The 24,789-nt window shown below is 51.3% G+C and overlaps 4 protein-coding genes across 9 annotated transcripts in view; 1 reads left to right on the top strand and 3 right to left on the bottom strand.

The window, feature by feature from the left end:
* Positions 1-24,789, top strand: part of LOC119128357 — a 252,135-nt gene that overhangs the window by 70,740 nt on the left and 156,606 nt on the right. The window lies entirely within an intron of this gene.
* The window catches only part of LOC119128354, a 113,887-nt gene that overhangs the window by 31,547 nt on the left and 57,551 nt on the right, over positions 1-24,789 (bottom strand). The window contains 7 exon segments of the mRNA XM_037260669.1: positions 5,465-5,735; positions 6,274-6,448; positions 6,515-6,685; positions 6,766-6,936; positions 7,003-7,173; positions 7,247-9,053; positions 9,262-9,532. Coding sequence (XP_037116564.1) covers positions 5,465-5,735; positions 6,274-6,448; positions 6,515-6,685; positions 6,766-6,936; positions 7,003-7,173; positions 7,247-9,053; positions 9,262-9,532 — 3,037 coding nt within the window.
* Positions 11,438-20,412, bottom strand: rtn3 (reticulon 3). 3 transcript variants are annotated; one of them, XM_037260720.1, is made up of 9 exons: positions 20,103-20,407; positions 17,285-17,332; positions 14,143-15,741; positions 13,009-13,216; positions 12,770-12,908; positions 12,394-12,463; positions 12,278-12,324; positions 12,045-12,103; positions 11,438-11,973 (listed from the first exon to the last, which is right to left on the bottom strand). In XM_037260720.1, exons 1-9 carry the CDS (start codon positions 20,191-20,193, stop codon positions 11,925-11,927), a joined length of 2,310 nt encoding a protein of 769 aa, XP_037116615.1. In that variant the 5' UTR covers positions 20,194-20,407; the 3' UTR covers positions 11,438-11,924. The 3 variants fall into 3 exon arrangements, with proteins under 3 accessions (XP_037116615.1, XP_037116616.1, XP_037116617.1); XM_037260721.1 differs by lacking the exon at positions 14,143-15,741 and having other exon boundaries at positions 20,103-20,404; XM_037260722.1 differs by lacking the exons at positions 14,143-15,741; positions 17,285-17,332 and having other exon boundaries at positions 20,103-20,412.
* LOC119128392 (leishmanolysin-like peptidase 2) lies at positions 21,030-24,691 on the bottom strand. Of its 2 annotated transcripts, XM_037260760.1 has the most exons (12): positions 24,470-24,689; positions 24,354-24,405; positions 23,860-24,009; positions 23,696-23,803; positions 23,360-23,596; positions 23,095-23,278; positions 22,483-22,552; positions 22,258-22,354; positions 22,082-22,189; positions 21,591-21,713; positions 21,418-21,518; positions 21,030-21,344 (listed from the first exon to the last, which is right to left on the bottom strand). In XM_037260760.1, exons 2-12 carry the CDS (start codon positions 24,357-24,359, stop codon positions 21,164-21,166), a joined length of 1,365 nt encoding a protein of 454 aa, XP_037116655.1. In that variant the 5' UTR covers positions 24,360-24,405; positions 24,470-24,689; the 3' UTR covers positions 21,030-21,163. The 2 variants fall into 2 exon arrangements, with proteins under 2 accessions (XP_037116655.1, XP_037116654.1); XM_037260759.1 differs by having other exon boundaries at positions 23,360-23,803; positions 24,470-24,691.

Here is a 24,789-nt window from a genome sequence, read left to right as displayed (position 1 = left end):
GTCATCAAGTGTTTTCGGACTCGTAGCCACAACTACCCTAGTCTGTTTGCGTAGCCTCGGAGTGCTTAGGGCGCTAGCCCCAGAAGCTCACGACGCAGCGGGCTCGCCGGGCAGCACACGCCGGAGGAGGAGTAAGCGTAGGCGGTGTGACCGGCGGCGGAAGCGCGGCTGTCGAGGTGGGCTAACGGCTAAGCTTAAAGCTAACCCCTACAAACCGCCGCTTCCATCCATCTTCCTCTCCAACGTCCGCTCACTGGATAATAAAATGGACCATCTAAAACTGGAACTCTCTTCAAAGAGGGAAGTTAGAAACTGCTGCGCTCTCATCCTGACGGAGACATGGCTGAACTCATCAATGCCGGACAACGCCGTTAGCCTGGAGGGGCTCGCTACATTCCGCGCCGACAGAAACAGCGAGCTAAGCGGTAAATCCCGAGGAGGTGGGCTGTGTGTCTACATCAACAACAACTGGTGCAAAAATGCTAGATCTGTCGCCAGCTTCTGCTCTTCGGACATCGAGCTTTTGACTGTTAACTGCAGACCCTTCTACCTGCCCAGAGAGTTTACTGTTGTTAGCATCACGGCTGTGTACGTGCCTCCTAGCGCTAACACTAAAGAGGCCATGAGGGTTCTCTATCGGACAATCAGTGAGCTGCAATCCACGCACACAGAGGGGGTTTTCATCATTGCTGGGGACTTCAACCAGGCTAGCATGAAGACTATTCTCCCTCATTTTTACCAACACGTGGATTTTCCAACTCGGGGAGAGAACACTCTGGACTTGGTTTACACCAATATAAAGGATGCATTCAGAGCAGCCCCCCGCCCCCACCTCGGCTCTTCAGACCACCTATCTGTTATGCTAATCCCTGCATACAGGCCCCTGCTGATCAGAGCAAAACCCACAGTGAAGCAGGTGAGGGTGTGGTCTGAGGGGGCCATGGAGGCACTCCAGGACTGCTTTGAGTGCTCTGACTGGGACATGTTCAAGTCAGCAGCAACATATGACAATCAGATCGACATTGATGAGTACGCCATGACTGTGTCAGCCTACATCAACAAATGCTCCGAGGACGTCAGCACCACTAAGAACATCATCACCCGAGCCAACCAACGACCCTGGATGACTGAGGATGTACGTCATACGCTACGAGCACGGAACTCAGCCTTCAAGTCTGGCGACAAGGAGGCACTGAGGACAGCGAGAGCCAACTTGAACCGTGCCATCAGGCTAGCGAAGCGAAGCCACAGTCGAAAAATTCAGGATTTTTTCCACGACGCCAATAACACCAGGAGTATGTGGCAAGGCATACGGGCGATCACGGACTACAACTTACCCTCCCCCCCGGTGGGTGAGGTTGATGCTGACTTCCTGAATGGTCTAAATAACTTCTTTGGGCGTTTTGAGGCACTAAACAGCACTCCTGCAGTTAAAACTGTTCCCCACCAGGAAGAGGAGGCCCTCTGCCTTGACTCAGCCGACGTGTGGAAGACTCTGAGAAGAGTCAACCCACGTAAGGCCCCAGGCCCCGACAACATACCTGGGCGGGTGTTCAAAGAATGTGCAGGCCAGCTGGCTGGTGTCATCACAGACATTTTTAACATCTCGCTGGACCAAGCCAAAGTGCCAGTGTGCTTCAAGGCTGCCTCCATCATTCCGGTGCCGAAGAAACCTCAAATCACCTCATGGAATGACTACAGACCGGTGGCACTGACTCCCATCATGATGAAGTGCTTCGAAAGGCTGCTCAAAGATCACATCGTCTCCAGACTCCCCCCAACATTCGATCCGTTCCAGTTTGCCTACCGGCAGAACCGCTCTACTGAGGATGCCATCTCCTCCGTTCTTCACCTGAGCCTGGCTCACCTGGAGGAGAGGAACACCCACGTGCGGTTGCTGTTCCTGGACTTCAGCTCAGCGTTTAACACCATCGTTCCACAACATCTGGTGGAAAAACTGGAACACCTGGGCTTCAGCACCCCCCTTCGGAACTGGCTGCTAGACTTCCTCACCAACAGACCTCAGTCAGTCCGGGTCGGACAGAACACCTCAGATGTCATCACCCTCAGCACAGGCTCCCCTCAGGGCTGCGTCCTGAGCCCCCTGCTGTTCACCCTGATGACACACGACTGCGCCCCCAGGTTCACCACCAATCACATCGTGAAGTTTGCAGACGACACAACGGTGGTGGGCCTCATCAGGGACAACAACGACCTGGACTACAGAGAGGAGGTGGAGCAGTTGGTGGGCTGGTGCAGAGAAAACAGCCTGATCCTGAATGTGGAGAAGACGAAGGAGATCATCGTCGACTTCAGGAAGAACCAGCCTCACCACGCTCCACTGATCATCAACAGCTCAGCTGTGGAGGTGGTCAGCAGCACTAAATTCCTGGGAGTCCACATCACAGACGACCTCACCTGGACTGTGAACACCACAACACTGGTCAAGAGGGCACAGAAGCGCTTGTACTTCCTGCGGAGGATGAGGAGAGCCCACCTGCCCCCACCCATCATGAGGACGTTCTACCGAAGCACCATAGAGAGCATTCTGACAAGCTGTCTCTCGGTGTGGTGTGGAGGTTGCAGCGCCTCCGATTGGAAGAACCTGAGGAGAGTGGTGAGGACAGCAGAGAGGATCATCGGGGCTCCTCTTCCCTCCATTCAGGACTTGTCATCCCAGCGCTGCGTGTCCCGAGCCCGAAATATTATCAGTGACCCATCACACCCCCACCATGGACTGTTCTCCCTGCTGCCCTCTGGGAAGAGGTTTCGCAGCATCCGCTGCAGGTCCACCAGGTTCTGCAATAGTTTTTTCCCTGCTGTCGTCAGACTGTTGAACATTCAAACGTAGCATTCCTCTGCACACTTGTAAATACTGCTTTTGTCTCCTGCACTGTTTACATACTGTATCACTGCTGCACTTTGTACTTTATAATTATCTTATTTCATATTTTTATATAGAATGTCACTTTTTAACCAGCCGAAATACCTCTACATTGTTGAAAGCCGTATGCAACGAAATTTCGTTTTGTACACACCTAGTGTTGACAAAATGACAATAAAGTTCTGTCTAAGTCTAAGTCTAAGTCTAAGTCAATGCGACATTGTTAAATGCCATTGACTCTGTGGCGCCGTTACGTCTGAAAACTCGCCGTAGATTGCCTACTCCGTGGTTCACAGATGAAACGCGTACGCTTAAGCAATTATGGAGAAAGCATGAGCGCAGATGGCGTCTAACCAAACTTGAGGTTTTCCATCAGGCATGGCAGGATAGCTTCCTGAAATATAAAGATGTGCTTATCTTAGCAAAAACTCGGTATTTTTCGCAAGTTATTAATCTCAATAAAAACAATCCGAAACACCTATTTGATACAGTGGCAAAGCTGACTACGCCAGCCGACCCCCGATAGTTCCTTCCACTCAGCTGACGAGTTCATGAAATTTTTTGCTCAACAGATTGAATCCATTAGGGACGAGATCAAGAATACCATTCCAATCGCTCGGTCGAGCCCGCCGTTTACCAACGCTGATGATCATGCAACAACCCTCTCAACTTTTAAAAGCGTGTCTCTTGAAAGGCTTACACAATTGGTTAGTGCGGCTAAACAAACAACACGTTTACTCGACCCTCTTCCAGCCAAACTACTTAAAGAATTATTTCAAATTTTAGGACCGTCCGTCTTAAATATAATCAATCTGTCTGTCTGTCTCTGGGATAGTGCCAACAGCCTTTAAAACCGCTATCATTAAACCATTACTTAAGCGACCAAATCTTGACCCGGACTGTCTCAGTAATTATAGGCCAGTTTCAAACCTCCCTCCCATTCATAGCAAAACTTCTTGAAAAAGTAGTAGCGCAGCAGCTTATTGATTACATGATCGCCAATAATCGATATGACTCTTTTCAGTCTGGTTTTAGAGCTAATCCTTCCACTGAGACAGCACTTGCTAAAGTGACTAACGATCTCCTCATAGCTATGGATTCAAACACTTCATCTGTACTGTTACTACTCGATCTTAGTGCTGCCTTCGACACTGTAGACTTCGATATTTTATTAGGGCGTCTTAAAAGTTGTGTTGGTATTTCAGGGTCAGCACTAGGCTGGTTCCATTCCTATCTATCAAACAGGACGCACCGAGTGGTCCATGGAGCTCTATAATGTTACGTGTGGTGTCCCACAGGGATCGGTTCTCGGACCAATTCTATTTAATATTTATATGATTCCGCTTGGGGACATAATACGTAAATATAATATTAGTTTTCAATGCTATGCGGATGACACCCAATTATATATGCCGTTATCGATGACAGAGCCGCGGGATTGTTGTAATCTTGAGGCGTGCCTTGCGGAGATCAAGCAATGGATGTCTCTGAACTTCCTTCGTCTTAACCCAGATAAAACTGAGATGTTGATCATTGGTCCAACTCGTTATCAACACTTATTCAAGGAAACCGCTATAACTATAGATAACCGTACTATCACTCAGAGCGATACTGTAACTAATCTCGGGGTAATATTTGACCAAATGCTCTCCTTTCAAAAGCACTTTAAGAATATAACCAGAATTGCGTTTTTTCACCTTCGTAATATTGCAAAGAGTCGTCCGATCCTCTCGACCGGTGACGCGGAAACTATTATACATGCGTTCGTCACGTCGCGCCTGGACTACTGTAATGTATTATTCTCTGGTCTTCCTAAGTCCCGCATCAAAAGTCTACAGTTAGTACAAAATGCTGCTGCAAGGCTGCTCTCACGGACAAGAAGATTTGATCACATTACCCCAATATAGGGTCTAGAGCATTTTCTATTCGGGCTCCAGAGCTTTGGAATGCCCTACCAATGGATATTAGGACTGCTACCTCAGTAGAAACATTTAAGACACGTTTAAAGACACATTTCTATGACATGGCCTTTAACTAACCTGGAGTGGCCGATTCGGCTGGAGTTGGTTTTCGCTCTTCGCTTTTTTTTTGTTGATTTTCATATTATGTATCATTTGTGCCCTCTCTGCATCCATTTCAACCTGGTGATCCTGAAAGGGGGATCCTTCCATCTGTGGTCCCTTCTCAAGGTTTCTCATTTTCCCCTGGCAGGGTTTTTTTGAGTTTTTCCTTGCCCTTTTGGAAGCTTAAGATCAGGGGATGCTTTGAGAATAATAGTCAATTTTTGTCTATGTGAAGCCCTTTGAGACTGCTTGTGATTCTGGGCTATACAAATTAACTTGACTTGACTTGACTTGAAGGAGATCCTGTGTCGCAAAACCGTCTTTAGGCCTGGCCGCAAGCGTGCCGCAGCCATGCCGCCCCCGCCGCAGCCATGCCGCCCCCGCCGCTTCCCCTCAAGGAGGCAAGTGAAGGAGGCAAGAGCTGTTGCCATCATTTGTATCACCTGAGAGTTTTCAGGTAAGCTGCTTTCTGGATGACCCCCCCCCCCTCCCCCACCAGAAGCCACGTTCACCTTACCTGTGATTTGCGGCAGGTCGTTGCGCAGCTTCTGGGCCAGGTTGTAGTGGGCGATCTTCTCCAGAATCTCGATGGTCTTCTCCCCCGCGTTCTTGCCGTGCCTGTTCATCAGCTGTGCGGCGATGTCAGTCCGGTCTGGGTTTTCTTTGACGCTCTCGGGCAGGTCCATATGAAACTTGAACTTCTTGAAGTCCCCCTGCCGCAGGTCTTTCAGCGTTTCCAACAGCAGGCCCTTGATTTTCATATCCAGAGCCATCGTTCCCGCATGAACCTGAACGCAAAGGGATCACTTGAAGCAGTCCGAAAATAGCGTTGAGCTGACAAGACCACGCTCCCCCAGCCAGCCCTCCTCCCGTGCGAGTCCAGCAGCCGCAGCCGTAGCGCAGATCCCGCCCTCCCAAGATCTCGTGGACGAGCTGAGGGCACGCACCGTGCTCTTTTAAAAATGGATCTTGCATTTGATCAATTGGAAAGAGTCTTTGCGGTGCAATTAGCCTATGCCGGTTCGTTCGCAAAGGAGACAAGAGTTCTTCTGTTTACTGGGAGCTTAGCTTCCTTTTACATCACAGCCATACCGTCGAACTGGTAGAACTGGTGAGACAAACAAAACTGTTTGGTCCGGGATTTTGTTGGACTGCCTCAACCATAATTCATGTACATTCCATTCCATTCCACTTGGCTACGAAGTAGGCTGGGCTGGCCAGTCTTCAGCGAGTGTTTACAAACAATGCCGAAACCAAAATGCACGCTCACGGAAGAGTTGGTTACAAAATTCCCATGCGGCACCCTGGAAGATGTTTGGAACCTACCACTTGAATCTTCAGACTGCAGGGAGAATCCATTTGGACCTCCTCCAAGGCCCGCTTTCCTTCCTCTCCGATGTGATTGCCCCCCAGGTCCAGCTGTTGGAGGTGGGAGGGGTTGGACCGGAGAGCCTTGGCCAGTGAGACGCATCCTCGTGTGCCAATCTTGCACCGCACCAGCCTGAGAAGACAAGAGGGCGGCTGACACAAGCCCAAGGTTCTTGGGGCGGCTCGAGGAGAGCCTTACCCGAGAACTTGCAAGGTGCACTGCGGCTTTGCCAGTCCGGCGGCGAGCGCCTCCAGCCCATCGTCGCACAAGTCGTTCCCGTTAAGATCCAGATGCCTCAGGGTGCGGGAAGAGCTTAGAATGGAGGCCAGCGCCTCGCAGCTTTTCTTGCTCAGCTTGCAGCTCTGGAGCCTGAGAAGACAAGAGGGCGGCTGACACAAGCCCAAGGTTCTTGGGCCGGCTGGCCTTCTGCCGCTCGAGGAGAGCATTACCAGAGAACTTGCAAGGTGCACTGCGGCTTTGCCAGTCCAGCGGCGAGCGCCTCCAGCCCGTGGTCGTGCAAGTCGTTGCCGCTGAGATCCAGCTCCCTCAGGCTGCCGGGCGAGCTTAGAACTGAGGCCAGCGCCTCGCAGCTTTTCTCGCTCAGCTGGCAATCCCTGAGTCTGAGAAGACAAGAGGGCGGCTGACACAAGCCCAAGGTTCTTGGGCCGGCTCGAGGGGAGCCTTACCTGAGAACTTGCAAGGTGCACTGCGGCTTTGCCAGTCCTGCGGCGAGCGCCTCCAGCCCGTCGTCATGCAAGTTGTTGTAGCCAAGTTCCAGCTCCCTCAGGCTGCCGGGCGAGCTTAGAACGGAGGCCAGCGCCTCGCAGCTTTTCTTGCTCAGCTGGCAGCCCCTGAGCCTGAGAAGACAAGAGGGTTTGGGCTGCTGACATGCGCGCGGCCGGTTCATCGTGCTGGCTCGACGGCACCTACACTGATTTTTGAGAAGCCTTGACCACCGGCAGCAGCATCAGGAGCCCCTTCTCGGACGGAGCGTATTTCCGGAGTTCGAAGCAGCTCATGGCTTCGTCGGAAGCCCGCAAGAAGAAGAGCAGGGCCGACCACATGGCCGGAGGTAGGTCCTCCGTGGACAATCCCCCCCCTTTTAGGTATCGTTGGATCTGCTCCAGCAGGGACTCGTCCTTCAGCTCGTTCAGGCAGTGGAACAAGTTGATGTTCTCCTCGGGAGAATTCCGCTCGATCCGTCGCTTGATCAAGCGGACCGTTTCTGCCTTGCTGTGTCTGTAGTTCCTGGGAACCTTCAGCAGCTCACCCAGGATTTTCTGGTTGCACTGCAAGGAGAGACCCAGCAGGAAGCGGAGGAACAAGTCCAGGTTTCCCTCACTCTCGGAGGCTATGCGGATGGCCGCCTCGTGTACCCAAGTGAGCTGGTTCCGCTTCCAAAACAACAGGAGGCCTTTCAGCGTCCACACGTAATCGTCCAGCACGTTCTTGTTGTCCTGGAACAGGCTCATCATCACGTAGAGAGCGGCCAGATATTCCTGGACGGTCAGGTGGATGAACTGAAACATCTTGCGTTGGTATTTCTTGAGCGGGGGTACCTCCTTGAAGACCACGGTGAAGACTCCCGAGTGTTTTGCGCCCCGCGGGTCATCCAAGCCGCTTTCCCGCAAGTCGCTCTCGTAGAAGATGTGTTTCTTTTTCATCAGCTGCTGAAAAGCCAGCTTGGCCAGCGCTTTGACGTACTCCGTGCTCTTCTGGCTGTCTCGCTCCTTGGACTTGTCCAGGTGATAGAGCAGGAACTCTGTGTACATCTCGGTCAGGGTTTCGGGCAGCTCCTTTCCGTGTTTCCGACAGTCTTGGAGAACGGTGGCGGTGAGCCAGCAGAAGATGGGCAAGTGGCACATGATGAAAATGGTGCGGGACTTCTGGATGTGCTTGATGACGTCCTCCTCGGCGGGGAACCTCTTCCTGAAGTAGTCCATCCTCTGGGAGTCGCTGAAGCCTTTCACCTCGGTTCTGCCGTCCACCAGGCGCGGCGGGATGTCGTGGGCCGCCTGGGGCCGCGTGGTGATCCAAACCCGGGCGCAGGGAAGCAGGTTCCCCTTGATGAGATGCGCCAGGAGCACCTCCATGGGGTAGGCTCGGGTCACGTCCGGGTCCACCTTGCGCACGTCGCTCAAGTCCAGTTTGAGGCGGGACTCGTCCAGGCCGTCCAGCACAAACAAAATCTTGATCTTGCTGGACTGGTAGTGGCGGTTGGCCGACTCTTGCAGACTGACCAAGATGTGGTCCAGCATCTTGATGGCCTTGCTCTCCCAGACAAAGAGTCGGATGAGCTCCGCCAGCGAAAAGCTTTTCCCCTCTTCCAAGTTCAACTCGCGGAAGGCGAAGGGAAAGATGAAGTCCACGTCTGTGTTGGTTTCCCCGCTGGCCCAGTCCAGGACAAACTTGCGCACCAGGAAAGTCTTCCCGATACCCGCGAAGCCCACGGTGAGCATCGTGCGAAGGGGCTTCTGGCTTTCGAAGATGTCGCACGGCTGGATGGACTCCTCCTCGGCCACGCCGCACATCTCCATCTGAAGGACCTCGTGCTGCTTGTCGGGGAGACCGGCGACGCCGCGGGTAATGTTGAGCTCGGTGTAGACGTTCTCCAGAGGCTTCTGCTGGCTGTACCCCGTGTTGCCCTCGGGAACGTTGAGGTAGATCTTCCGCAGGTTCCCTTGCAGCTCCCGCTTGAATTTGCCGATCTGCTCGTTATCCACTGAGGAGATGCTACCTGAGGGCGCAGAAGGAGATCCCGTGTGGCAAAACCGCCTTAGGCCTGGCCGCAAGCGTGCTGCAGCCATGCCGCCGCCGCTTCCCCTCAAGGAGGCAAGTGAAGCAGGCCAGAGCTGTTGCCATCATTTGTATCACCTGAGAGTTTTCAGGTAAGCTGCTTTCTGGAAAGCCCCCCCCTCCCCCACCAGAAGCCTCGTTCACCTTACCTGTGATTTGCGCCAGGTCGTTGCGCAGCTTCTGGGCCAGGTTGTAGTTGTTGATCTTCTCCAGAATCTCGATGGTCTTCTCCCCCGCGTTCTTGCCGTGCCTGTTCATCAGCTGTGCGGCGATGTCAGTCCGGTCTGCGTTTTCTTTGACGCTCTCGGGCAGGTCCATATAATACTTGAACTCCTTGAAGTCCTCCTGCTTCAGGTCTTTCAGCGTTTCCAACAGCAGGCCCTTGATTTCCATATCCAGAGCCATCTTTCCCGCATGAACCTGAACGCAAAGGGATCACTTGAAGCAGTCCGAAAATAGCGTTGAGCTGACAAGACCACGCTCCCCCAGCCAGCCGTCCTCCCGAGCGAGTCCAGCAGCCGCAGCGCAGCGCAGATCCCGCCCTCCCAAGATCTCGTGGACGAGCTGAGGGCACGCACCGCGCTCTTTCAAAAACGGATCTTGCGTGTGATCAATTGGAAAGAGTCTTTGCGGTGCAATTATCCTAAGCCGGTTCGTTCGCAGAGGAGACAAGAGTTCTTATGTTTACTGGGAGTTTAGCATCACAGCCATACCGTCGAACTGGTAGAACTGGTGAGACAAACGAAACTGTTTGGTCCGGGATTTTGTTGGACTGCCTCAACCATAATACATGCCATTCCATTTCATTTTGCTACTGGGCTGGCCAGTCTACTGCGAGTGTTTACAAACAATGCCGAAACCAAAATGCACGCTCACGGAAGAGTTGCATACAAAATTCCCGTGCTTTGGCCAGGGTCGCAAGGAAGTATGTGAGTGAATAAATAAATATCCATCCATCCATTTTCTATACTGCTTGTCCCCACGGGGGTCACGGGCGGGCGTGCTGGAGCCCAGCAGTCATCGGGCAGCAGGCGGGGAATAAGTAAGTAAGTAAGTAAATAAATAAATAAATATGAACGAATGAATAAATAAATAAATAAATACAGTATAAATGAATACATAAATAAACGCCCAAAACCTCACAAATGTCAGTGCACATAAGTTTTTGTCATTGTACACGTTGCTGCCGATTACGCTCTGGAGCCGTAATGAACACAATTCAACTACTCCTCTTTCCTGCTCACAAGTACAAGTCATCTTCATCCATAGGCACATCAGTCTTTCCTTGTTAAAACAAACACAGCAGCCATTCAAAACAAAATGTCAACCTTTAGTGTCTTGATAGACATTGAAGGTATTTACTTCCATATTGAAACACAATATACAGATTGATTTATTTTGATCAGGCCACATGAAGCAAAATATAAAAGTGAATGTAATTCTCATGAATGGAATGAATGACTCCTTTAGACCAGCAGGGGGGTTTATGTGCACATGAAGCCTCGAGAAATGAACCTATCTCCAAACCGTTTGGTGGGAAAGCCTCAAACCCCAAGGAAGCCTCATGTGCCCATCACTACCGGGTAGCAATTGCATTTGTTGGACCGAATAACACAAAGCAACATATGTACAATGACAAAAACATATGTATTTTGTATCACTTCACTGGTTCTCCTGGGGATCCCGAAAGTATCTGTCAATCTATCAATTGGGCGGGCCTATCTCAGAAGACAGCTCCCACCCTGGCTCTATCCTGTTTGACCTCGGGGAGGCGCTACAGGAACATCAGGACAAGGACAAACAAGACTTTAAAACAGCCAAGCGCCATATCATGTCTCAACTCTGACAGGCACTAAGCTTGACCTCTATTCTTCTTCTTCTACGTGCAATGTGTATGCGTTGTTTGGGCAGCTCTTATCTCCTTATACTATGTATAATGACAATGAAGGGGATTCTGATTCTGTACAGAAAACACTGGATATGAGGAGCGAGCTGGTGCTGCTGAGGGCGCTGAAAGACCTGAAGCAGGCCAAGTTCGAGGAGTTCAAATACCTCATGGGCATGCCGGACGGAGCGCGTCAGTCAGAACGCAGACCCGACTCACGTCGCCAAAACGCTCGGCCTAATGATGGTTGGCTCCAAGCACGTTCCTGCGTGGGAAGGTCAAAACTTGTCGTCTTGAGAAAGAGAAAAGGATAGAGAGAGACAAGAGAAAAAGGGAGAGAGAAAACGAGAGAGAGCGAGGGAGAGAAAAAAGGCCATTGGGAAGACGGCCTTTGGACTCAGAACCTGTGCGCCCCGTGTGAACTGGACTCAATCACCACAGTGTTGCAAGAAGCTTTTATTGTTGTGAGTTCAAGCCGCTTGGCGGCGTTTTCCAGAATAAAAGATCAGTGCAGAAACACAGGCAAACCTGCTACCAAAAAAAAAAAGAGCCCGCTTATCTACGCAGAGCGACGAGAATAGCCACAGCGATGGCGACAACAAGGTTAGTATTAATTCCTCTTTTTTTTTTTTTCTTCAATCTCTTTCCTTACTTAAGCGAGGGGGGATACAAAAACAAACAAAAAAAACCGAACGGCGCGCTTTGAGTACAGACATTTTTGCTGGCATGCACCCTTGAAAGCAGGCCAGAGATTCAGTCTAGTTCACGCTCTGGTACCACAGCGCAGTCGCTACGTCCGACATTAAATAGAGACTTCCTTTTTTTTTCTACCTAGCAAGCAAGGTTCAGTGTGCTGCTGGGGAGTCTATTATGGAGATGGGTGGGAGTGGAAGCGGGTTAGGGAGCATCTTCTCCTCCTCCAACGGATCATTCGGTTTTGCTGCGCTTCACAGCGCCGGGGAGTTTCTCTTGCAACCTGAGGGGGGGGGGAGAAAGCGAAAGATTTGCAGTCAAACCCCAAGATGGCCAGGCAGCGGCGCCGCTTACTTGGTGACGGTGGTGTCGATTTGGGTCCGAGCCAGGTCCACGTACTGGTCGATCTGCGTCTGTGGACAGAACAAGCGCAACCTTTTGTGAGCGCCAACAAATGACGCGAGCTCAACGCCGCCAGCCGGCCGGCCGCGTTTGGACAATGCCCGAGCAGTGTAGAAAAACAAGCTCGCGACCGACCGACCGACCGACCGACCGTCATTGCCGTTTCAAGGACCGGCGACGCTCACCTTGTTCTTCTCGTAGATGGGCGGCACGGCAAAGAGCAGGATGTCCGCTGCGGAGGACAAGAAACAAGTGAGATGCTGGCGTCCGGAGCGTCTGGCTTGCGGCCGGCGGCGCTTACTGAGGATGAGGATGGTGATGCCATTAAAGACGGCGCCCACGTAGGTCAGCAGCCACATGACCACGGCCAGCTACGCAAAATCAAAGACCTCGCGTGAGACCTTTTCGAAGGGCAGCTAGCGACCTCACATTTATTTGATTCCGCTGAATCGACGGCGCGGCGCGTTCCCAAGTCACGAGTCGGCAGCTTCGGGTTCAGCCCAAGTGCCGGGTTGAGTCGCGCCGCCTGCCTTCCGAGCGAGCCGAGCGCTTGTGTCCCGTCGCCGTTTGGCGTCTGTACGAGAGCGCCGACCGAGCCCAAGCCACGGCATCTTTTCGTTGGCCGACGAGTCAGTATTTGAGCGGCTTTGGGTCCGGTGAGCGGGAGTGCAAATCACCTTGAGGGAGTCCACGAGGTCCTCGACCAGGAAAAGGCGGCTCATCTGCTTGAGGGCTCGGTTAATGTAGGTCAGGCCGCTGTCCACGTGCTTGCGGAAAGTCTCCGGAGGAATGCTGACATCCTTATCTATCAGCGATCTGCAGGGAGAAGGAACAGATGAGCTTTTGAAATCAGGCTTTGGTGCCTGGCCTCCGGTTTCGCGCTGGCTCCCCAACCGCCCCGGCCGGGCGTGCTTACTTGAAGGGGTGGCCGTCGCCGGACTTCTGCACGGCCTGGACCACCGACTTGTAGATGCGGAAGGTGATGGTGACGCACAGCAGCGCCAGGAGCAAGTAGGACACCACGCTGATGACGCTGAAGGCGGCCAGCGACAGCAGCAGCAGCATGGACAGACCGAAGACCAAGCCAGACTTTTTGGGGTCCCGCCAGTGAATCAGATCCTTGACTGCGGACGAGTAGCAGGCGTTACACGAAATTCAAACAGCCGCCCCCGCTTTGCGTGTTTGTCGAGAGTCGCGCATGCGGAAAGGATTGGCTCGCTACAGGAGTTGCGTAACCTCCGAGCGGGTTGCCACTCTCAAAGTGCCGCAGGGAAATCAAATTGGAGGAGGGGAGCCAGCCAGCCAGACAGCCAGCGAGCGTGTGATTCTCGTGTTGTTGGTGGTTGGTTGACTTTATATTTTGCGTGGCCAAAAGAGGGGGTGCTCAAGGGAGGCAATTATTTCTCAGACCCCCCCCCCCACCAAATGATCGAAGAAATTCGGAAACATTTGACTCAAAAATAATTTCTCAAGTCATTTCTAGTTGGATGAACAATTTGACCTTTCCCTCTCTAAAATGCACCCAATTGCAAATTTGTTTCAAAACAAAAGGGGCAAGCCTTTATTTGTGGCATTTTTTGGCCCCAATCGTATGGGAGCTTTTAAGGGGCCTCAAGCATGTCTCATGGCTCGATTTTTGTCTTGTCGCAAATTCCTTCTGTGGCCCCGCGACAAGCTCAACTTTAGCCGCGTGAGTTGACGAGAAGAGCGGGACAACAATGAGCAAGAAAATGTGGAAAAGCTAATTCTGCTCATGCAGAAGAGATTAGGTGGCGGCGGCGGCGCGGGTGCGCACGCTCGCTTGCTAGCAGCGCTGTTGACGCAGCTCAAAGGGGAAACAAAGAACAGTCAGATTGGATCAACAGCGCAGGGAGAACCTTTCCCGCCCGCCCCGCATGGCTGGCGGCGAGCCAAACGGGTCAAAGTAGCACTCGATGGGAACGCTCCCAGAGCAGCCCGGCACGTAAAACGGCGGCCTCTCTCCATCTCTGAGGCTTTACATTTCAACGGCACCAAAAGCCCGTTTGACAGCCAAAACAACGAGCATTACCTGACAGGTGGCTAAGCATTGCCGTCAAGACGCGCTCGGCAAGATGACGGGCCTCGGCGACCCACGCGTCCACCTCTTGAGAAAGGGTGCAGTCGGTGCCGAGCGTGTCGCTCTGGGAACACGGCGCGCTCGGCAGCCGTTCTTCTCCCGCCTCTTGACTCCCGCCCAAGCGTTTGAGGGCCTCAAGCGGAAGCTGGTCCTGCGGCGTAGCCGGAGGGCAGCGCCCAACGTACTGCTCATCTTCACCCGGTCTGGATTTGAGGCATTCTCTCATGAACTCCACAAAACTATCCACAGGCTCAGAGGCAGCGCCGCTATCACAGCCCGTCAGAGGTTCCGGGTCCTCGGCGTGCGGCGTTTCGACATCAGCGGCAAAGCCGCCGCCGTCGTCGTCTTTGGGCGCCGACGGCTCAAAGGCCGACTCAAACGACCGCCCTTCGTACGTATCGTCTCGCACGAGACCTATTCTGGAGGAGACGGTGGCCACGTCGCGGGCTGCGCCGGAGTCGTCATCCTCGCCGCTGCCGGACGAGTCCTTGCTCGCCTGGCTCCAAGACGTGGCGGCGCTCTTGAATTTGTTTTCCGCCGGTGGAGGAGTGAGGCGCTCGCCGTCAGACTCCACAGGAGAGGAAGGAGGAGAATAGCCTTCCATGAATTCACTTTGGACGGGTCTTCTGTTAGCTTCTTGCTTGTTTTCCTCAGGCCGTGCCGTTTGGACGGCCTCTTCCACCAGCTCGTCGTCCTCAAACTCCATTTGCAGCTCGTCGTCGCTGCAGTTCGGCTCTTGGCTTTCAATGACATTAATTGCGGGAACCTGCATTAGTGTTCGTTCCCATCTGGGCGCCGGCACCCTTTCTGCGTCGGCCGTCGCAGGAGAAGTGGCGATGTCGCTGGATGGATGACAATCAGACTTTGGAGAGGGGGCATCTTCCGCAAGCCTTTCATCAGACTCGGCTGAACTATGGAGGTCCTGAGCCTCGGCGTTCTTGTCGCCATGCGGAGCGTCCCGAGCGCCGTCGTCCGGAGGCGAAGGGAAGGTCGGATGCTCCCAATCGAAGCGCCGCGGAGCTCGATTGTCGCCATCGGCCGTTGGCGCAAAGTCGGCCTCTTCGACATCGTCGTGGCCGGCTTCCACCAAATTGTCGGGGACACAGAGTGGAGGTGAAGCGGGATTTCCCTCAGGCGGCTTAAATGCGGAAGAAAGGCCGCCTTGGAGAGAGCCGCCGTCCGCGGCGTCTCGCCAGTCAGCCACGGACGGCGGAGGAGCCTTTGCCCGAGCTTCCGATTCTTCAAAGGCATTCATTTGCCGCCGTTCGCCAAGGACCTCAAAGGGCCAGTCGGGAGAGGCTCCTTTGGTCTCCTGGCGCAGCTTGGGAACTTTGTCACGGTGGTGCGAGGAAAAGTCGCTTGGGCAATACGTCTCCTTTTTGGCGGCGAGAGCTTCCAGAGCTTTTATGCGCTCCGACACCGGAGACGTCTTGATCGGCGACTCGGGCTGCGCACAAGTGTCAGGCGAAAAAGAGCCTGGCTGAGAGGAAAAGCGCAGGGAAGTGGCAAGCCCTTGGTCGCCTTTACCCCGACACGGCAGCGTCTTTACGTCTGCATTGACACGCACGGAGGACAAGAGAAAAGCAGGGGAGGGAGGTCACACGGATGAGGCGGCCACTCCCACGCAACGGGGATGTTCTTATCTTACCTACGTGTGGCGGCGGAAGCCTTATACTGCTACTGCAGCCCAAGCGTTCATGCAAAGTGAGCTCAATGGACACAAAGGACAGACGGACCTTCCGTTCTCGACGGCCAAAAAGACAGCGTTGGATTAACAAGTCGCAATGAAGTTGCGTCCCAAAACATTTGATTGTACCTTTCGAAGGGGACCAAATGCGGCACCGTCATCACAAGAAGCGATACTTACAACGTGCAAAAAATACCTCGACACCTGCTTTTTTGCAAATACTTCATGTCTCACTCGGCGAGCTGTTTCGATTCCTGCCGGAAGAAAACTTTCCTTTCTTCCATTTCGCTTTCATCCAACATGAGAGTTGAATATTTATTATCAGTCTTGCTTGTTTTTAGCAATGTGCCACCACTGCTGCTCTTTTTTCAATGTATAAAATACGGTTCAAGCAGTTTAAAATAAACGAGTGATTTTAAAAGTAAGTGGATTCGGCGTTTTTTTTTTACCGTGGTAGCGAATTCGTATTGAGAATCGTGGAAAATCACAGGTACCGACGACTGAAATTCTGGTATGGGGACAACCCTACTCGCGGTGGTTGGTCAAATAGTACTGACCATGCATCCCAGGGTTGGGGAAAGGAATGGTCATATAAATATCTGTAGTTTTCAAAAGTGGACAATTTGCCATTTTAGTGTTAACACATGAAATATTACTGAGCATTTGATCTATTTCTTTAAAAGTGAACACAATTTGCAATAAAGTCGAAGCACAATTTGTCTTCACGGGCCAAATATAAAGACGCTGCGGGCCAAATTTGGCCCACGGGCCAGAGTTTGACACCACAGATCCAAGCTAACGCTACTTATATATACTACACAAGAAGAGCAAAGTCTTAATGACCCAAAAGGAGCAAAGAAGCGTGACATGCGCAAAGCCAGATAGTGCGCTCGCCGTGGGGAGGGGGGGGGCAGGTTGTCAGGCCCGCCCGCTTGCCCACTGGGCCGTGGGCGATCGCTTTGGTGCCACTCTTCCTCCCTTGGGTGGGCCCCTTTGCTGCTGGTTCTGATAGGGGCCATCTCAGGTACTGGCTAAGGGGGAAGGACAGCAACCTGATCCATTTTTAGGTCCCTGCCGTAGCCAGCCCGTACGGTGTCAACTCTTGGCGTCTTAAAATAAGGGTGGCAATCTGGGGATTATCTCAAACCCGCAGCCGGTCCCGCTGACCCGAATAATGTTCGCTCGCAGGCTGATAAAGATGGGTCGAGCTGCCGGGGCCCGCGTCGAGCTCGTCAACACAAGTCATGTGATGGAAGGAGCCACTTTTGGTGCGCGTCGCACCGCTCCAGAACCGCCACTAGGGCAAGAATTGCACAGCTACGGGCTGAGGGAAGGAGGGAGGGAAGGAAGGAAGGAGGGATGGATGGAGAAGCAAGCCAGCGGCGTTAGGAGATGGAACACACTTGCCTTGTGACGGCCGAATAAAAGATACGGGCGGGGAGGAAAGAACGCGATCTGAAAGAAAATCAAAAGAAGAAAAGACAACACAAGAGCGGTGAACGCAAGCGCAAAACCAATCCGCTCAATCCACTTCACGTCTTCAAGGCTCCTTACGCACAAGCAGGTTCGCGAGTCCAAATACTTTGCGAGGAACCTTTTTGCACCTGCGCAGGTCAAAGTGCGTCGTCACCTTGAGTGGGAACCTGAGCCAGCCTGGCTTGTGCAGAAAAATACAAATTGGAGAGAACACGCACGCAAAAAAGAAAAAGCATCCCCTCTGCTCGCTTTGCCTCGGAGTTACAACGCCGACTCAGCAGGTTTTTTTTTTTTGCAATGTTTTTGAATGAGCTGGCTGTCGTCGGGCGAGTCCCGCATTCTTGTTTGGGGGGGCACGTAGATGTGCTACTGGCTTTGCAAGTTGGGGTTGATGCACCTTTGCCGAACGGCATTCCATCTCTTGGCTTGCTCTCAGAAGCCACACCTTTGAGATATATATGTCAGCTTTCTCACACAGCTTTGTACTACGATAGCAGGGAGAGGTTTTTTTTCTTTTTTCTCTCCCTGCAATTAGAGTTTGTACTGCCAGCGAGACTGAACCATGACTAACGAGGTCGTTCGCTTTTGCGGCTTGGGAAGATGATGCAAGGTGGATTACGAGGAACAGGCCGCAAAGGCTTCCAGAGCAGAGCAGAGCCGAGCCCAGATTGATCAATGGACTCTTGGAGGGTTGTAAAAGCGAAGGCAGCAAAAAAAAAAAAAAAAAAAAAGGCAAAGGCAGCATTGAAGACATTCCGTTCACTTGGAAGCTTGTTTATGCGCCGCAAAAAATACACAAACACGTTTTAGCCCCATCAAAATTTACAAATCAAGTTTCTTGATTCAATCATTTCATTTTTTTTTTTTTTTTTTTTTTTTTTTTTTTTTTAAAGTCAAGTTTTTGCAGCATGACGGAATTGTGCCTCCCATCCTTGCGCGGCGTGCCCCCGTGAAATGAGAAGATTGTGATCAGACTACCTTTCAAATTCTGATAAGGATCTGCCATTGCAGATACGAGGAAAAACTGAACGGCAATATCGTTTTGTTTTTTTTTAAAGACAATTTGTAATTTTAGTATTGAGACAGGTTTATGCGCAATTTGTCTTTGCGGGCCACATCAAATGATGTGGCGGGCCGTACCTGGCCCTCGGGCCTCGAGTTTGACACCTGTGCTATAAAGAATGCTGGGAAGAAAACACGACAGACATCAGCAAAAACGTTGAGCCTGACCAAACGTTGTTGTCATCGGGTGGAATAGAAAGTCACGGGGAAAATAGAGATTCCGATTCCACACAAGCACCGGCGCAATCTGGTTAAATGGGTCACATTTGTGCCCTTAATGAGATGTGGCCGCTAAATGAGGCTAAAAGTACTCTGTGGACACATTTCCTCTGGTGCAATACGCTTGGAGAAACGAGGTCCTCATTTCAAGTGTGCCACTTCCTCGGCGACGGCCCGTTGACAATTGGAACGCGCTTCAGCTAGCGCGCCCACATTTTGGATTTTTTCCCTTGGAATTCCCGCTATCGCTCAGAAATCTACCATTGAGAGTGATGGCTTTCTTTTTTTAGTACGGGATTGAGTCGCTAACGTTGGTATAAATGTTGATTCAAGTACCGTATTTTCCGGACTATAAGTGGCCTTGAATCGCTTCCAACAATAATTAGGCAGGATATGTTTTGTTTTCTTTTAGTATTTTTTGAATGGACTGCTATTAGACTTTTTGAACAATTTAAATACACACACACACACCATTGGGGTATAATCCCGGCTGAGAATGCAAAAGAAGACCCGTGAGAACCCGTGTTTCGAGGCAACTCGTTCGGCCATGTTGTAGCTTTGGCCTATTTAAAAAGTGTCGTCAATTTGGAGGACAGCCAAAGAAATTTCCCAGACAATCGCCAATCACCTTCTGAATTTGCTTCGTTAGATGAAAACAAATTGAGCATTGTGGGGCGGCCACGCGTGTGCAGCAGCTGAGCAGTGACACGACAGCTGCTTCAAGTGCTAGGCATCAAATTACACCAAGTAAAAGAATAGCCTACCTGATAGAAGAACAGTGAGGGAAATAAGAGATCGACCGAGCGAGCTTCCATTTCAAAGCACGACTTTCTGACTCAAAAGGGACAATTAGCATTGCACGCCACACCCAAGCGTGTATGGACGGACGGACGGACGGACGGATGTTTTGAATTTGTGCCTTTGAAGGCTTTATTTGCAGGAAAAGATTGCTGGACTGATGGTGCTAGCAGCCACTCCCTTTAGAAAACTAAGAATAAAAAGCACTGGCAGCTTAGTTGAATTGGAAATAATTAAATGACAGCTCTCCCCTCATGACTGTTGATTAAAAAAATAAAATAAAAAAGCGCCATTGTTTGAATCTGTAGAAAATCATAAAAACGTGGGGAAGGAAGGTACTGCGCCTTTAAGAGACGTTGCCTTCAGGAGCACTTGCCGCCTCACTCTTTTCCCCGCAGTGCACAACAAGCTACATTTGGCACACAATTACCAAAAATGTACCCACGTCAGATTATGTGAGCCACAGAAGAATACTTGAACCGCGCCGAGTTGGATTCATTTGATGTAAATGTGACTGCAGGTGGAAGCGTCAATACAGTGCAATGGCCATCGACAATAGAAGCCCCCAAAATACAGGCGAAATGGCGGAAAAGGGCGCTCGCGAGTCAAAACCATTTGGAATAATAATGTGTGCGTTTTTGTTAAGTGCCCGTTTGCGACTGTTTCTTACCGGACGGCCTCGATTCTTTCAACGCAGAATTTTGTCCATCGGCGAGTCCCTGCGACGAAGATATCTGGGCAGACTGAGTCATTGGATCCATATTGCGTGCTCGACGACGACAAAAAGAAAGAAAGAAAGAAAGAAGCTGGCAACAAATGTCTCGTTTGGGCCCAATTTAGCTCAAATGTCGTCGACTTTTGGTCTTTCTAACCCCGAAGAGCGGGACTTGTTTGCCGCACCGTCGCGTCAATTCAATGAAGATGGAAGGAAACGCTGCGAGCGAATGGAGGAAGAGGAGGGAGGAGAAAACACGTCGGTCGGGACGGGTAGCTGGTGCGTCCGAGACGTTCACTGGCCCGATGTGAAAGTCGTACATTTGACAATCCAACCACAGACTGTGGCCTGATGTGCAAGTCGTACATTTGACAATCAAAAATTGACTTCATTTGATTGGGTGCCTCCATTACACACCTTTTGTGCAATGTAAATATCACAAACCAATATGTGTGCTCCGTCGAGAACATATTGAACAGATTTCCTGAACACAACACTTGCTTTCGCTGCTCATAAGCTTTGTTAAAGATCAATTGTATGTAATTGAATCACATAGCACTATAATAATGATGATGATAGTAATGACGTGTTGTCACAGGGCGTGACGGGTGGACGTTGGATCATTGATGCGTAAAACAAACAAGGCTGACTACTTTTTTTTTTACTAGGCTACCCACACCAACGACACTACAACTTCCTGGTTCTCCACCAATCAGCTTCCCCTTAACAATGACGCATGCCAATGCTTTCGAGGCCCTCCGGAATTTCAGACACAACGGCAACATGGACGATCGCTTTGTTTTCAAAGACTAGGTTTACTCATAAAAGACGAAACCAAAGCAATCGGAATCATTCCTTCTTAACACATGCTCTACCCATGAGTGAGAGTTTTCGTATTTCATGTATTCATGATTCCAAAACAAAACACACACCACAAATGAGCATGCAGTCACAAGGTAGTTCTTTGGGGGGGTTTTGTTTGCAACAGTGATCCGGAAAGAGGATCTTCTCAACAATTACACATCCCCCAAAGCCGGATGAATCCGAACTTTGCAGGGGGAACCTCTGGAGCTGGCCAGACCGAAAACCAGGACACTCAGTGCTGCTACAACGCAGAGCGCAGTGGTGACCAGGGGATCTGTAGCAGGTCCGTACGCTGACCGGGTGTCATCCTGGAGTATGGTGACCTCTGGCTGACTGATTTGAGAGAGAGAGAAAAGTATTGTTTACTATAAGTACAGGGTTGTCTGAAGAAAAACGCTCCACTTGCCCTGTGGGGACACCATCCTCGGCCTTTGAGGGAGGCCTGACGTCCCAATCCAAACACAACCTCTCGTTGGGGCAGAAAACAGAACCCCGGTATCCTCTTATCTTCAAAACATGATGGCAGAGAAAAGAGTCAAGTCGAGTCGAAGATGTTTCCGTCCGTTTTTCGTGGATTACCTGTATGCTGCCACCTGCTGGGCAGTCCACCCAATCGGAGCCCAGCACCTGAACTTGGTAGCGGTTTAGTCCGCTGCACTTGTGTCTGTAGCAGCGTCCCGTCACCATGAGCTGACTGTGGTTCTGTTCAACAAAGAGGACAAGCAGGATTCAAAATACCACAAGAAGTCAACAAAGCATTATTTGTGTCGCAATGAAATTTCATCTCAACTCACCTTATTGTCAGGGTGTGGCGGCCAAGCACTACTTTTGTCAAAGTACATATTTGCAATTTCCTTCCAAATAGTTTCTGTCAGTTATTCGAGATCATGTTCAATCGGCAGTAAGTGATTTCTTAGCGTTTTATTTGCAATCTACTTTCAAAAATCTTGCTGTCATTCTGGGCTGATGCGTGTTGAACAAAAAGAACAATCCATTTCTGAAAATCAGACATGAGGAAAACGTGGCCAAAATATGGCTCGGACTACTTTGGCTGTCCGGCGTGTACCCACAAGTGTGCTCAGATGGGAGAAGAAACAACGGCTGTCCGAGCCAAAGATCTCGCCGCCTTGGCGCTCTTCACTTGAATTCCTCTCGTTTGCTTTCTCCCAGCACTCGCTCTGGAACGCAAGCGTGGAGTTAGGAGGAAGCTTGAAAAGCCTGGCAGCGCAAAAGCACAGGAACTTACGCCCTTCTCCAGGGGTTTGTAGATGCGACAGCCGTCCAGGTAGTGATCGCTCTGGCACCGCGCTTTGTGGCCATGCAAATGATGGCATCCCAGTCCGCTGCAGGAGCGAGCGCCGCGGGTTACTTTTCTCACAATTCCATTCAAAGGCGGCACAAGGAAAGCAAAGCAAAGCAAAGCAAAGCAAAGCAAAGCAAAGGAAAGGAAAGGAAAGGAAAGGAAACTAACCTGCCGCTACAGAAGAAGGATGACGAGTTGTCGTGGCAGGTCGACGTGGAACCAAACAAAGCTCCTTCACCTGAAAGTTATTTTCCCCAAAAAAGTCAATGGCAAGTGTACCACTTGTACAGTTTTACATTGAGCATCTGGAATTTTCTGATGGACTCATTTCAATGTTTTGGGGATTTCTTTTTAGAACTAAAATTGGTTGCACTGCAAACAACGGCACTCATACCTCCTTGAAAGATATGATTTCAATGAGAATCATTCATATTTTATTGCTAGAAGAAAACTAGATTTGAAATAATAGGTGAATTAATTTATAATGAAACTCTGAACATTTTTGGTCAAGTAAATTAGCATATTGGTTTGAACGAATGACTGGCTGCCGCTGTATTTAATTGACACCGTTACAATCTTTTGAATACAATAAACAATTCACATTCAATTGACCACATTTATATTCATTTTAATGAAGATGTTATTTATACTCAATGATACAAATGATGATATGAATGAAATCATGTTACATTTTTTCCTCAAATGAATGAATTGCAAATACTAAAAGGAAATGAATGATTTCAATCATTCACCTGAACTATTTTATTTGAGCTCGGGTACCTTTTCCCCAGACGAGATTCTGCGCCCGGCTGGCGTTGACGACGTACCAGCCCGTGTCCCGAAAGGCGGCCAAGGTGAGCGGATCGATCCGCGCTATGCCGGACCGGCTGGGCGTGGCCAACATGACGGAACCCTGCAGTAGTCGGGACTCCCAGTGTGAGGACGCCATCCCCGGGGCTGCGTCCTGGAGTGCAAAGACAAACACGAGTCATGCAGGGCAAGGAGGGGCGGTGCAGAACCTGCCCGGTGACGGTTTGGCATGCACCCAGTTCTCCAGCGGCGCCCCCAGCTCAGGGTCGGCGGCGACCAGGTGCCTCCGGAGCGCCGAGATGACGGACGGGGTGTATAGCCTCATCTGGCCCCATCCGTCCACGTGAGTCACTTTTCCCCGAGGGGAACAAGTGACACCGGCTGAAAAATCATTCTCGGACGAGCAGTCTCTCCACGTGTCGAAAAGATCTTTGGAGAAGCCCAACGCATGGAGCAGCTCATGGAGCACGGTCTGGATGGGAGGGGGGGGGGGGGAGTGGAGGAGAGTAGGTGCATGGTGCTTCATGTCTTCCACATGGCACTGTAAGAACAAAGTGAAACCTTGGAGGACCTGCGCAGTCAGTTTTGTCAGTCTATCCCTGCAGAGGACCACCACGCCAGCCAAAGGTCTCCCTCCGGCGTCCGTCCGGCAGTGGGCGGCGTAGGCCAACAGGCCAGGCTGCCGACACAAGTCAAGAAGAGCCTTCGGACGAGCGACGAGCAAACGAGCACTACCTGCGCCCTGCACTTGTCCGACGCTTGCACGTGGAGGTAAAACAGGAAGTCCACGTCGGCCACGCCGGCGCCCGGACGCCTGAGAACGACGGCGCGGGTAGAGTTAGCCTGGGGGTGCACTTTGCAGCCAGCCAGGTGCTCATCTGGAATCTGGGAGGGGAAACGGGTGCTTTTGCACAGGGAAGATGACTCCTTACGCGTTGATGACTTTCTTTGGATGTGTCGCCATATTAATGAAGCTAATCTGCCCCGGGGCTTCAGCATCATGCAGTTAAGGTGGCACGTGAACTACAGTAGCCTTGCCGCTGTTTCAGTTGAACCAATCAGATTTCAATTTCCCTCACAGCAATGACATCGGCATCCTTCCACGTTCAGATTGGCTAATTCAGAGCCACTCGAGTATCTTGAGAGATGCGCATTTGACACAAATCCGATTTGGGGGACTAAAATAGGACAATTCAATTTAATCTGGCGGTGTATCGTCCGTCACTCACCTTCATGTCGAGACACGTCTCATGTTTGTAGTTTTTCTTTGCTTGGCCACACCTGAAAGCGATCGGATGGATCCAAAAGGTGCCGTCGTCGATGAATGACCATTGGCGCCCCCTACCTGTTGTAATTGACGCTGCTTGAATTCTTCCACAGAAACCTGCAGTATTTGCTGACGTCCCTCCCGAGTAGCAACGGGCTTAAGACTGGCCGCACTGTCGAAGCAAATCTCGTTGAGCTTCTTGCTTGGGCTATGAAATCAAGTCACGTGATCCACATTTGCTGCGCACCTGACAAAAACGACGACACGGTGCTGGCAGCCAGCTCGGCCGCGCCCCTCACTCGCGCGTCCGACAGGTGGGCGCTCTCCGCGGAAAGCCAAGTCCCGATCCTCACGGGGGCGACCTCTCCAGGGCTCGGCGCCGGACTTGGCCCGACCAC

The sequence above is a fragment of the Syngnathus acus genome, chromosome 10 (assembly GCF_901709675.1).
Source record: "Syngnathus acus chromosome 10, fSynAcu1.2, whole genome shotgun sequence".
NCBI lineage: Eukaryota > Metazoa > Chordata > Actinopteri > Syngnathiformes > Syngnathidae > Syngnathus > Syngnathus acus.
Note: the sequence above shows the minus strand (reverse complement) of the source record. Positions and strands in the feature narration are given on the sequence as shown.